The following is a 13,266-nucleotide window of genomic DNA, read 5'->3' on the forward strand; positions in this document are numbered from 1 at the left end:
CTGCTACATGTAGAAGTGTCTTACTTTCAGCAAAGCCCACAACGCAAAAGTGTGCAGCACAATTCGTTATAAGTGCAACAAAAATGTGGAGAGTTAATTAAAGTACATCTGAAGCCCAGTGGTGCAAAGTAGCTACGTGCATATGGTCAAGTAGTCCACTTAGTATAGTTCTTTTTTTAATTCATGATAAAGGCAATTCTTTATTAGTTGCTGTCATTGCCCTCTGTTGAGTTCAAGCTAAGGATATACATTGATAGGTAATGCAAGGCAATGGTGCACACACAAAACATTAGACATCACTTTTACTAGAGCGGAGGGTGCTTCACCTTGGCTATAGAAAATGTAAAAATAAAAAAGCAGTTTTCAACAGATTATAACTGTATCACAGCAAAGCTGTGGTCAAAAGCCGGCTTTAATCAGAGGGTAAATCAAAGGTTTATCAAAGAGGAAGGAGAGTCAAAACCTGCAACTCGACAATGTCCACATACCGTACCACCACAGCAAATATCTGGCTCCTAAATAAATGATGGAGATTAAGCTTGACTGTGTAATTTCTCTTAATTGCTCAGGATCATGTTATTGTTACCATTGTTACCATTGTTTTGGTCTTTTAACCTGAAACTCACTGCCATCACTACCCATATTTCCTGCAACAACAGGCTTTTGTTTTTGCAAAAAATCTATTAAAACCCACTGTGCCTGATACTGTTCTGCATGAAACATCAAACAATAACAGTTAGCAACAAACAGATGGAAAAAAAAGAAGTGTTAAGCAGTGACAGAGTCGGAAATTTCCCTCTTAATTTGGAGGAGAGAGTCAGCGTGAACATGGCTCCATGTTTCTCTATATCTGCCGGATGAGTAAATGCTGCAAATATCATCGAAAAAACAAGACATTTTTACAGTCATAATGTCAGTGTGGAATTCACAACCATCCATCTGCTATAAAGAATGTTATTTTTTATTTTATTTCAAAATAATAGCACTACACATTAGTGAAAGAAATCACACGTAAATGTGCCAGATTGTGGCCATTTGCTAATTTCCATCTGTAGTCCCGAGGGAGGCTGATGTAACACGATTAACATATAAACACAACACGGTATAATGTACACACAGTGACGTACATGTTAAGCACAGTCAATCCAGATCGCAGTGCTGTACATGATGAGCTAAAAGTGCAGGACTTTTTATTCGAAAAATAAATAAATAAAACACCCCACTGCTCTTGTGGTCCATTGCTGTATTCTTTCATCAGCTACTAGTAGTCTTGGATGTAGCAGCGGTGGTACATGCAGTTGTAACATTGATGGTTGGAGCGTCATGATTATATGTAATGTGTTGCCGCTTCAGGCCCCTCGACGACTCCACAGAGGGATTTCAGAACTGGGAGCTGATGACGACCCATTGCTGGGGGGAGCGGTCAGCGGGGAAGTGGGTTCTGAAAATCAAGGACACTCCCTCTCAGCAAAGAGACAACGCTGAACTAGGTCTGGTCCTCTTTGTTACACCTCAGTGTGAAACAAACACTGAATTTCAACTAGAACAGCAGCTAAAATACAGTCCAGGCCTCACGGGACTGACCTCTTATCGCTCTCTCTCTCTCTCTGTGTTTCTCTGCCTTTTCTCAGGGAGGCTAAAGGAGTGGTCCTTGGTGATTTATGGCACCGCAGAGCAGCCGTACTCTGTGCATCGTCAGCGAGCCCGATCAGCTGAGAAGCTGTCGAAAAGTGACCTCACTGAAGAATACAGCGGTGAGTCACAGACGTGTCACACAGTGACCACTTTAATGCAAATATACAGTATGTCTATAGTCAGGCAATGATTTGCATTCATAAAAAAACGCTTTCTTGAATTTTAATTATGAGTGATGCAGACTATAAATTATTAAGCACATGCATTGATAGACACAACTGTATTAAATAGTAATTACATGTACAATAAAAGTAATTTGAGGTTGCAGCCTGATAAATGGTTACAAATGCAACAATGTACTGTTTATATAATCGTTTCATCTCCATCTAAGTTGTAAAATGGAAGAAACACAATCTGCACTAAACTGAAACCGACTGAAAGATGTGTTCAATTTGGAAAAAGAATGACATGGAAATTCAAATATTAACAGCGTTGATAAAAAATAAATATTATATATATATTTATATGTGAGTCCCATGACTAATGACATCGACAAAAGCAAATCTGCAGCTCAATCAAAGAAACCTGATTGGAGGTGTGCGGTACTGCAACTTTGACTTGAAAACATATTGTTATTCACAAGGAGCCTCTGCTGATGTAAAACACGGCAAGAGAGAGGTCTCAGAAGATAATCAAGAATTGTTGATTTGCATAAAGCTAAAGGGTTATAAAGTAAACGCAAAGAGTGTGGATGCTCATCAGTCCACGGTCGGACAAATTTAAAGTTTGCTCCGAAGACAAAATGCAGAATGCTCAATGAGGCAAAGGCAGAAACTCCAGCGTTGACTCCTAGCGTTTGAGTTCATGAGAGTTTGATAGACCACGCAAATCATGATGCACGAAATAACAGCAAACCGCTGCAGCAACAGCACTACATGTCTGCTGTTGATTAAGAGGGCATGTTTGACCTTTCATAATACTAAAATTTAAATTAAATCCACTACAAAAGTCCTCCTTTTGCAGCCCAGATCTTATTCCAGAGAAAGTATGCCTTGTAGTTCTAATATAATAATAATAACATAAAATAATGATAACGTAAAATAAATTAGTCACCTTTTGATGCAATACATTTTTTTGGATCATTCCAAATTTTCTTTGTCATTTTTATAGTGAAAATCCCTGAATTTGCACATTTCCTGTCTAAATACAAGGGACACATGCAACATGTAATGTTTGCAGACACAGTTATTATACACTGTCCGGCTATTATCTTTAATGAACGTGTCTGACATATTTAGTCTTGCTGATCGGACATAAACCTGCAGTGAAAAGGCACAAGGTGAGGCAGGCAGTACCTTATTGCACTGAAGGGGGCGCATGTGAGCCCAACAGGTGCTGCTGTTCTTGGAGGGTGCAGATTAAATGTCCCCCCTCTCTCTCTCTCTCTCTCTCTCTCCCTCTCTTGCTGCTATAAATGTAACATTCTTTCTTATCCAAATATGTACCTTACCCGTGTGTGTGCAAAGAATGCTGATGAGATATGAAACATAACCAGGAGTCACCGTGCAGAATGGTGAATAAGCTTTTTTGGGTTCATACATTTGTAAATGTGACTCTGAATGAGTCAGTGCGACACCAGCCATGAACCTCACCGCACGTCACTGGTTTTTATAGCCGACAATAAATAAAGTTGTCTGGGACATAAAAGTGAAAAGGAAACAGAATGATTGACTGACACACCTGTCACTTACTCCCTGACTTGCCGACCTGTGCAGTTCATCACCTCATGCAATGTGTACTCTTGTGGGTTTAGGGCAGAGCTTTGATGACTTCAAGGGTTCAAGTGTTGCAAACTACTCACCTTTTCCTGACTCCTACTACAGTTTTCCTTCTCGGACAAAAGCTTTAAAGCTGTAGTGTGTAACTTCTGGTGATTTCTGTTGTCGTTGTTAATATTATTCTGTTTCTGTTTGGTCTTTATAAACAGAAATGATGTAACATTGTTTGTCAAAGAATAATAAGCCGAAGCACACCTCGCATATCGCGGACCCTGGTATACTCGTGCGTCAGGGTCCTGTAGTATCCCACTTCACCATCAGGTGGCGGTATAACCCTGGACGCAGGGAGTAGGACGCATTTAAATGTAACATACTTGTGTTAAGAGTCAAAATGTACAACCCTATGTCTTAATCAGGTCATTTTTTTCATTGACAGAGAACTTTAGACGTGAATATAGATCAGAATGAGTAGTCTGAATATCCACTCTGTTGTTGCCATGATGACACATTGACTTTGTGAGTATTGTGTCCTGACAGGACCCTGCGACCCAGAATGCAGTGACGATGGTTGTGAGGGGCCCGGCCCGCAGCAGTGTGTCACATGCTCACACTTTTTTCTCAAGTTCAAGAACAGCACAAGGTTGGTTGGCGTGTCCACACTCACAGCTCGTTGATCCAGAAAGCAGCGTATACCGCGTGCCCTTTTGCTGTTAATGCAAAAGCATCTGGATTTTTACAGTATACTGCAAAAACTTTGCATAAATTAGCATATTTTCCCGTTATGATTCTAACTAACTTTTCTTTGCTCACAATTATTTATGCACTCATTGTTTTTGTCCTTTGTCTGCTTTGGTCCATTTCTGTCCAACAGAGTATGCGTACCGGAGTGTCCCAGGGGATTCTGGGGTGACCGCCGGCGCTGTAAGAGGTGCTACTCGTCTTGCGAGAGCTGCACTGGCAGCCGCAGCGATCAGTGCACTTCCTGTCAACCTGGCCACCACATGACTGAGGAGGCCAACACCTGCACAGCCCTCTGTGGAGATAACTACTACCTTGACCATGGTTGGTGTTTGTTTCGCAGTGAACTTACTTTAGCAAAGCATTTCCAACACCATTTAAATCCGTAGAAATTATGTGTTTCTATTCAAGGAAATGGACCATTTCTTTTCTGCTTAACCATCTCTGCTATAACTCCTGGGGCAAGTGAGGAAATAACTATTCAGTACCTGTTAGCTAGTGTGTTGTCTTTTGTTTTGTCATTTATTGTGTTTATTTGTCTCTAATGGATCACAACTATTTATTGCCCTTTCCTGCACGTTCTGATGCTTAAGTTCTCTCTGTGAGACACAAACACACGGTGGGACCAAAGGAGGCAACAAGACGACAGTTCCCATGATCTCAATCTGCTTTCCAGTGTCATTAAACTAGCTCTTTTGTTATTGTTTTTGAATTATAGACCACCAGAGGCAGAAATTACACACTGTGTGTTTAACATGACACAAGGACTATCCTCGAGTGAATCCTTTCGGCAAAGGTTTCAGCTGTTTGGATAGAGGAGTGTGGGGCTGTGTAAACAAGATTGATTCATCACGCTGATGTGTGTACTGTTTTAATTTCCCCACAGATGCAAACATGTGCAGGAAGTGCAGTGAAAAGTGCCTGAAGTGTTCCTCCTACAGCATCTGCACAGAATGCAGCCCAGACACAAGGTGAAGCCAACCCTCTGAGGGAAGTTTGAATGAGATGCTCCTTCCCTCGCAACCACTGCCAATACCCGTTCACTCTTAACACACTCCCTCTGCAGCATCATAACAATAAGAATAGCTTACAGTTGCTGCTGTTGTTTTTTTAAGCCCTATTCAAAACTGTGTGTGTCATTCTTTCCTTTCTACACACTGCCCTGATTTCCATTTTTGTCGTATCATCAAAGGAAAAGAACAAAATGTCCGTAACAAATTTGCCGTATTGTTGAATTGGAGGTTTCTTGGATACAGTGTTCACTGACTCAGTCCACCAAGAACTGGTAGTGATGTGCTGTGGGTTGGAAAACTGGGCCTGCAGTCTGAAAGCAATGAGTCATTAGTATGGTGTCACATGATTGTATGTGTTTGTGTGTGTGTGTGTGTGTGCGTGTGTGTGTGTGTGTGTCATGGCTGGCACGTACTCTCCCCGCCCTCTCCAGTCTGCAGGGTAATCGGTGCCAGCAGAGCTGCGCGGCTGGATTCTACCATGACAAGCTGGAAGGTGCATGCAAGCCCTGTCATAAGGCCTGCGCTACCTGTGCAGGTGAGAGCTGAGCTTATGAACTCTATTAAAACATCTATTCATGTCATTAAAATACACAGGATATGACTCTTTTTTTCCCCCCAGCTATAATTGTGTGTCCTTTCTCCATTTGAGACCTTTTTTTTGTTTGTTTCTGGCTCATGTGGCATCAGGTGCAGGTGCTGAGTCTTGCAGCGATTGTGCTGAAGGCTACTTACTGGAGGAGTGGAGGTGTGTGTCCTCCTGCAGTGCTAGCTTCTACGCCACAGAGCCAAACCCAGATATAGCTGATGGGCACAGGATATGTAGGAGGTGAGTTCACTGGTGTGTATTCAGTTGTGGGTGGTTTGTTTATCTGCTGATGGCAGGCCTTATTCTGGTCGTTGGCTTGTGTGTGTGTGTGTGTGCGTGTGTGTGTGCACTTGTTTTCATTCTGCTGTTTGTTGTCATGTGTCTGTATAGATGTAGTTTTTGTTTGTTGTCAGTATGTGTGTGTGTGTGAGCATGTTTTTACTCTCTCTCTCTGCTGCTCTCCTCAGGTGTGATGCCAGCTGTCTGACCTGTGTGGGGCCGAGCCACAGGAACTGCAGCAGTTGCTCCAGTGGTCACAGCCTGCAGGAAGGAGTGTGTGTTGTTAACACTGTGTGCACAGATGGTCAGTCATCCATCCTAATCATCCTCGTCCTACAAAAAATTATGTTTATGACATTAAATCTTTGCTTTTTAAACTGGGAAATACTAATTATATACAAGGGAAAAGTACAGGAGGAGTACAAAGACTTTTTTGTGTGTATTTATATGTTTGTAGTGTGAGTGTATATGTTGTAAATAATGTGATTCAACTGTACATCAGTAGTGTTCATTTAAAGAAAAAAACAAATAGCATGGTGTGTATGTGGCTTCCATGCTGTGGCATCTGACATTAAGACCACTTCGGTGCCTCAGCCATGTTGTTCAGAGTCAGTGTTTGTGTGTCAGGAGAGTACCAGGACACTGACGGGAAGTGCCATGCGTGTGATGCAACATGTCTGAAGTGCACAGGGCCACAGAGCGAGGACTGCATCAGCTGCGTGTCTTCATGGTGAGTTGGATCATAGCCTACATTTTCTCTAAGGAAAAAGGAACAAAAAAAAACACCCAAAGTTTGAAGATTCATCCATTGAAATAATCCTGATCTATATAAACACTCCACAGCCACTTATTCAGGCAGGTTCACTTGCTAAACTACTTAAAGGTCCAGTGTGTAAGAATAATGGCATCTAATGGTGAGACTCCAGATTTTGACCAACAGAGAACTCCTCCCTTTATTTCGCCCCTTCCCAAGTGGATCAAGGAATATGATGACCCAAAAGTGATTAGTAAGCTTTTTATTTAAAAACGCAAACTGCATGCTCTGGACAGAGATGAGTTTTAATTGTTTTGATCTAAAATAATTTATAGATGACCTAAAACTACAGTGAGGGAAATACATGAGGAGGGTCCTTGTAATATTTAGTTTTTATCCTTGGCTAAGAACATATTGAGAAACTCTCTTTTTTTTTTACGTTTTTAACAAAACAAAAACAAAAAAATATTTATACATACAGTTGATATATATATACATATATATGACAGAAGTTACAATGGTAAATTATTTACAGATTGTTGATAGTAAAAATAAAAATGTACACGCCTCTTAAAGAAGCCTGACATTCTCCTCAATTATTTATGTTAAAAAAATAAATAAATAAATGAATATATAGAAAAGCTTCCTACTTAGAGCTGAGTGTATGAATAAGTCATAAACTCGTCACAAAAAATGAAAACAATTAACAATGCATAAATAAAACATAACTGTCGAGGGTTAGGTTATAGTGACATGCTGAGATGCCACTATAGTTCAACTGATATGCACAGATAGAATTCATACTGAGCTTATTTCTTTTGTTGCAGGGTCATGGATGAGGGCGTGTGCGTGGAGGAGTGCCCCAAGGGCAAGTTCCAGTCAGGCAGCCGTTGTCACCTGTGTGACCACACCTGTGCCACCTGTGTGGATGCAGGGCTGACCAGCTGCACCAGCTGTGACATGGGTGAGGGTAGTAAATCTGTGTGTGTGTGTGTGAGAGAGAGCGAGACAGAGAAAGACCAGAAAAAAAATAACAGCATAAAATGATAGCATAGAATTTACTTTAAGGGCACAGTTCATAGATTTCTACAGGCCAAAAAATGGAAACTATGTACAGGTGTTCTTCCCACTCTCTCCTCGACAAAGACACTGATTCACCACCTTCCTAAAACAGCACAAGTGAAATGACTGTAATATCTACATTGGCTTTGACGTGCAACTTCTCAGCTTTCAGAAACCGTTGGAATTTTTCCAGTAGCACAAACTAGGCTAATGTGGTCGTCAGTGATACGCTCGGTGTTGAAGGGTTAATCATAATCAGCCTAGAATTCCACATATTGTATCTACTCAAGTCACTTAGTTTTTAATAAAATAGACTAAACTAATAACAAAGCTCTTGTTCATGAGTTTTATAGCTTAAAAGAGTGACTTTATTGTCATTTATGTAGCTTAAAGATAAAAAATAATGTAACCTTCTGCATGAAATCATCTTGAAATTGATGAAAGACTATTGTTACGTTTTGTTGAGTCATGTACTTCGTGTACTTTTCTAACACTCTCTAAGTCAATAGAAATCTGTATTTCTATTCAAGTTGATGGAACATTTCATTCTAGTCACCTTTTAATGACGTGATCCACTTTACCTTCTCTGCCATTATTCTTGGTGCAAACCTCAGACCCCAGAGAAAGGAAGGAAATATTCAATATTACTTTTTTTTCCCCATTGTATTGTGACCACTCATTTGCTACGCGCTCTGCTGCTGAAGCTCTTCTCATAAAGCATAGACGCACAACCAGGCAGCAGAGAATATGTACGAAGCATTTAAAGACAAAAGAATAACAGCCAAAAATGAAGCATGCGTCACAAACATAAGGAGAGTGGTACAATCTAAGGTTCGACCAAAGATCAAACACTTCCTCACGCCACGATTTGCTGCTTTTTCCTGCAGATAAGTTTGGGATAGAGCGTTACCTCCACAAAGGTCAGTGTCTGGACGTCTGTCCTGAGACTTTCTATCACACCAAGGACAGGAGATGCGAGTCCTGCTCGGACCACTGCCGGCTCTGCACGAGCCCGAACCGCTGCCTCAAGTGTAACTCCTCCTACTACGTCTCTGATGGGGCATGTGTGAAGCTGGAGTGTGGAGAAGGTAAACAAGGTCATTGTGTTATTTCTAAGTCATTTTCCTTGTATCTTTTATGTTCCGCAGAGACGCAGAGTCACAGGTGACCTTGGGAAATATTGTCTCACACCTGTCCACCTTCCACTCTCTCTCTTCTTGTTCCTGTCACTGTGTCTTTCCTCTGCACTCTAAATGCTTTCCTTTTGTCTCAGGGGAGGTGGAGGATCCAGATTACGACGACTGCATGGCGTGTGAGGAGGGCTGCAGCAAGTGTGTGCTGTGTAAGTCCGTGTGCAGCAGCCGTCGCACATTCTTTCCCAAAATGAACTCTGTTCTTAGAATGAACTTTCTCCCCATCATGTTGCCAACCATGTTCAAGGGCTTTTCCTGGCAGTTCCTCTTTAAATGGAGAGCTGAGTTTCTTTGTCTGCTCTCAACAGATAACCCCAGGCATTGTCTGTCCTGCACTGAGGGCTTTTACAAGTAAGGCTGTGTGCCTCGCTGACGCCATGTGTGATCTCGCTTCTCTCCGCTCTCACTTTCACTTCCCTGCAGTTCTAGAATGAAAAGACCCGTTTTGCTGTGGAAGTGAAATAAAATTCTGTGTGTGTGTGTGTGTGTGTGTGTGTGTGTGCGTTTGAGTGAGACAAAAGTATAAGTGCTGTTTTTTTTTTTGTTATCAGTTTCCAGGATGGCTGCTACAGAAACTGCCCGGCTAAGACGTACGGCGTGGAGGAGGAGATGACCTGCGTCCCGTGTGATGACAACTGTGTGAGCTGTGACGAACACGAGTGCTACTGGTGTGAGACCGACCTCTTCTTATCAGGTAATGACCGCCCGACTGGACCAGGACTTCAAAGTATTTTTTTTCCAAGAATTCAGGTGAAATAAAGTTTCTTGAAGGTCCAGTGTGTAATAATTACTGACATCTAACTTCCTTCCCTTTCCCAAGCTCAACAAGGAAGTATGGTGGCTTTCATACTCCAGACAGGAGTGTTGCTCTTCTCTGAGTGTTGCTCTAAAAAGACTAAATAAGACAGACTCATCAACATTCCCTTCACAAACACAAAGCATCAGTCTACTCTGGCTCAGTATTTCACAGTGGCCCTTAGTGTATTTTGGAAATAATCCAGTAAAAGAATAATAAAAAATCTTCAAAAACTGGCTGTTGTTATAAAGTATATCAGTGTTTCCCTAACTTTATATATGGGGACCCCAAATCTATGAATATATAATATTAACAAAAGGTGTTAATACTTAATAACTCATATTTGTTGTTGAGCAAATGCACTTCATTGTATTTCAGCCTTTAATTGTTTTATTGATCTAATTGATTGCCATTTATCTATTTAATGGCCATTATTATACTAACTTCACTTAATATACATATCGATTACTGTAGCATAAGATAAAAATACTTCTCAATCACATACACTCATATTGCTCAGGATCTATAAATAGACTCTAATGCGTAAAACCGGTGCCTGAAATTGTGAACATGCACAGCAAAGTGGGTGACAAACACTGTTAACCTCGGTCATGTCTCCATTTATTCCCAGAGGGGAAGTGTGTCTCAGAGTGTCCCGATGGTTTCTACGGCGACAAAGACACCTACGACTGTGAGGAGTGCCACTCAGACTGTGAGACGTGCGCAGGCCCAGAGGCCTCTGAGTGTCTGTCCTGTGAAGATGGACTGACACTGGAAAACGGATTGTGTGTGTCTGACCATGAGGTCTGTCCCATTAAGACCTTTCGCACCGGTGAGAGTAATGCTTACATATTCCACTAATCAACTGTCTGCCCATAATGAATCGGGGATTTGGGCTCTTTCACAGGGGCCGAAAAGAAATCTTGGAGGGTAATTGGTCTGTGCGCTGCCGTCCCTGAACCCTGCGCCGAACAAAGTTGACAGACAGACAGAACGACGGAATGTTGGCCAGATATGGACTTTGAAATAATTGACTACAAGCCGAACATTTAGTTGCCCAGAGGAATAAGTTGGACAGACCATAAAACAGCATATGGTAATTAGTGAGAGGCAGGGCATCGTAATTAGGAACTAAAATAACTTTGAGAATAGTACATAGGTTAAGTGGAAGTTTGGAATTGAACTTGCAGAATGAAATGTTATTCTTCAACTTTCAAAGCCTCAAACCTTCACACAAAACCTGGAACAACACTTTGGATTTGTTTGCTTTTGGCAGTTTATGTGAGTGGCAATTATCAGCTGTCAGTGTTACCAGCATAATAGATTTAGTCAGTGGAAGTGGAAGAATACTTTTACGCGAGAAGAAATAAAGCAATTAGCAGAAACATTCGGTGGAGAGGTTAGGGGGAAATGATAGTGATAATGAAAGTCATAGTTCAGCTTTTTTTGAAAACTTTGCCATGTGTGCTACCAGCGTGCCACCTTCACCTGAAACATGAGGCTTGCTTTCCCTGTTTTTCCCCACTTTCCTCACTGTTTTTAATGAGGGAAAGTATCTGTTTCTGTGACTGGTTCTCAGCAACAGCAGCACGGATGACAGAAGACAGCACTGACTTTTTGTCAGCGCCTCACACACGTGCACCTACAAAAACATGTATCCCACCAAAACTCTTTCCTCTTCATGTAAAAATGTGATACTCATTGTGTTGAGATGTGAGTTAATCACAGAACATTAGAGCAATTCCCCTTTTTTCTCTTTTATTTTCCGAATGAAAGACCTACACTGACGTGTAGAATTGTTTGGCAGAGGTATTACACTCCACTGAGTGCCATTCCAGTTGAAAAAATACTCATGTTAGATGTTGTTGTGCCTTTTTAAAAAAGAAAAAAAAAAATTGCTGGCAGTGGAAGATGATTTGTGATCCAGCGTTAGATGAGACGATCAATACCACTCTTCATGTCAGTTTGCTGAGTCAGTCGGCTCGTTTTTAGCACTGGAAAGGCTGGAAACAGCTCGCTTTGTGTAGTAGTGTGAGGCGACGCCCCCTTCATTACCATAGTGACTGATTAAAATTCACCGTGTTCTACCTTCAGATGATGGAGAGTGCGAGGACTGTCACCCGGCCTGTGAGTCCTGCTCTGGGGAGGAGAGGAACCAGTGCACGGAATGTGCAAAAGGTCTGTATAAGTCACGTGTGAGCTGTGCCTTTAAATCTGCAGCAGCTACACAAATCAATAACCCACAATTGTAATTACAAAAACCAAACCACACATACAGCATACAAACAAGCTTTAAAATCTCTAAAATGAAACATGTTATAGCTAAATAAACACAAATCATACATAAATTAAACTTCACCTCCAGATGCAACCACATGTAAACAAAAGCTAATAGCCACACATCCCGGTTTGAAAGTCAATTGTATGCAGTCAAGGTTTATGTGGATTTAATTAGCCTTTTTTTTTGTTGCTATGGTTTTTTTATATATATTCAAATAATAATGCATTTATAAACACATATTTCAAGTGTTTATGTCGTAACTTCTTGAGTACATCCCTTTAAATCACCCTGTAAAAGGTTTTGCAGTTCCTGTGCAGTGATGGTGTTGACTCTCTTCCTCCTCCTCCTCCTCCTCCTCCTCCTTCTTCCTCTGCAGGGCAGTTTCTGACCACACAGCAAACATGTGTGTCCAAGTGTCCAGCAGCTTTCTTTGCCAATCGGCGGATCGGTGCATGTGAGGCGTGCTCCCCGGGCTGCGTGCAGTGTGTGGACACTCAGCACTGCAGCCGCTGTCAGAACTCTCGCAAAGCTCAGTTGTTCCTGCAGGACGGGCAGTGTGTCCAGCAGTGTGACAGGTCAGGAGTCAGTCCTCTCACTTCACTCTGTGCTTTTTTTGGCTTATATTTACATGCTTTTTACGTACAGAGACTTTGCAGGTGGGGATTTAACCCTTAGAACAACCTAGGCAATCTGATAAAAACAACATTTCATTTTCACCAACTATATAAAAACACGTAAGCAAAAAGTACTTAAACTGTTTAAAATCGGATTGAATTTATGAAATTTGGAGAATACGTCACAGTTCAAAGTTCACTTGGCTCATTTTTTATGAACAAAAAGAAAAGAAAAAAGGGTCCATTTTGTGACTTCTGCACAATTATTGCTACTTTATATCACGACTAAAAATGCTGATATAAAATGAATCATAACTTTGACTCAACAGCACACGAGAAGATGAATATGTGACTTAAAACTCACCATGTCCATATAAGGAGTTGTGTATTATTTCCACAAAACATATGCAAAAACAAATTTCAATCATGTCAGAAGTGTGAGACCAAACGGTGTTGAGTGTAAAGTTTAACAACAGAGGTCGTGTTGACTGTCTCCAGTTTGATATTCTACCGTGTTCTAACTGTGAAATCCTTATA

The 13,266-nt window shown here is 41.2% G+C and overlaps 1 protein-coding gene across 1 annotated transcript in view; it reads left to right on the plus strand.

The window, feature by feature from the left end:
* The window catches only part of pcsk5a (proprotein convertase subtilisin/kexin type 5a), a 31,272-nt gene that overhangs the window by 7,635 nt on the left and 10,371 nt on the right, over positions 1-13,266 (plus strand). The window contains exons 14-30 of the mRNA XM_044012906.1: positions 1,354-1,490; positions 1,632-1,754; positions 3,951-4,053; positions 4,285-4,475; positions 5,038-5,122; positions 5,596-5,699; positions 5,852-5,990; positions 6,218-6,333; positions 6,657-6,759; positions 7,611-7,747; positions 8,733-8,933; positions 9,119-9,187; positions 9,347-9,389; positions 9,590-9,732; positions 10,466-10,666; positions 11,929-12,012; positions 12,492-12,690. Coding sequence (XP_043868841.1) covers positions 1,354-1,490; positions 1,632-1,754; positions 3,951-4,053; positions 4,285-4,475; positions 5,038-5,122; positions 5,596-5,699; positions 5,852-5,990; positions 6,218-6,333; positions 6,657-6,759; positions 7,611-7,747; positions 8,733-8,933; positions 9,119-9,187; positions 9,347-9,389; positions 9,590-9,732; positions 10,466-10,666; positions 11,929-12,012; positions 12,492-12,690 — 2,178 coding nt within the window. The remainder of the gene's footprint in view (positions 1-1,353; positions 1,491-1,631; positions 1,755-3,950; positions 4,054-4,284; positions 4,476-5,037; positions 5,123-5,595; positions 5,700-5,851; positions 5,991-6,217; positions 6,334-6,656; positions 6,760-7,610; positions 7,748-8,732; positions 8,934-9,118; positions 9,188-9,346; positions 9,390-9,589; positions 9,733-10,465; positions 10,667-11,928; positions 12,013-12,491; positions 12,691-13,266) is intronic.

Source organism: Solea senegalensis, linkage group LG21 (assembly GCF_019176455.1).
Source record: "Solea senegalensis isolate Sse05_10M linkage group LG21, IFAPA_SoseM_1, whole genome shotgun sequence".
In the NCBI taxonomy this organism is placed as follows: Eukaryota; Metazoa; Chordata; class Actinopteri; order Pleuronectiformes; family Soleidae; genus Solea; species Solea senegalensis.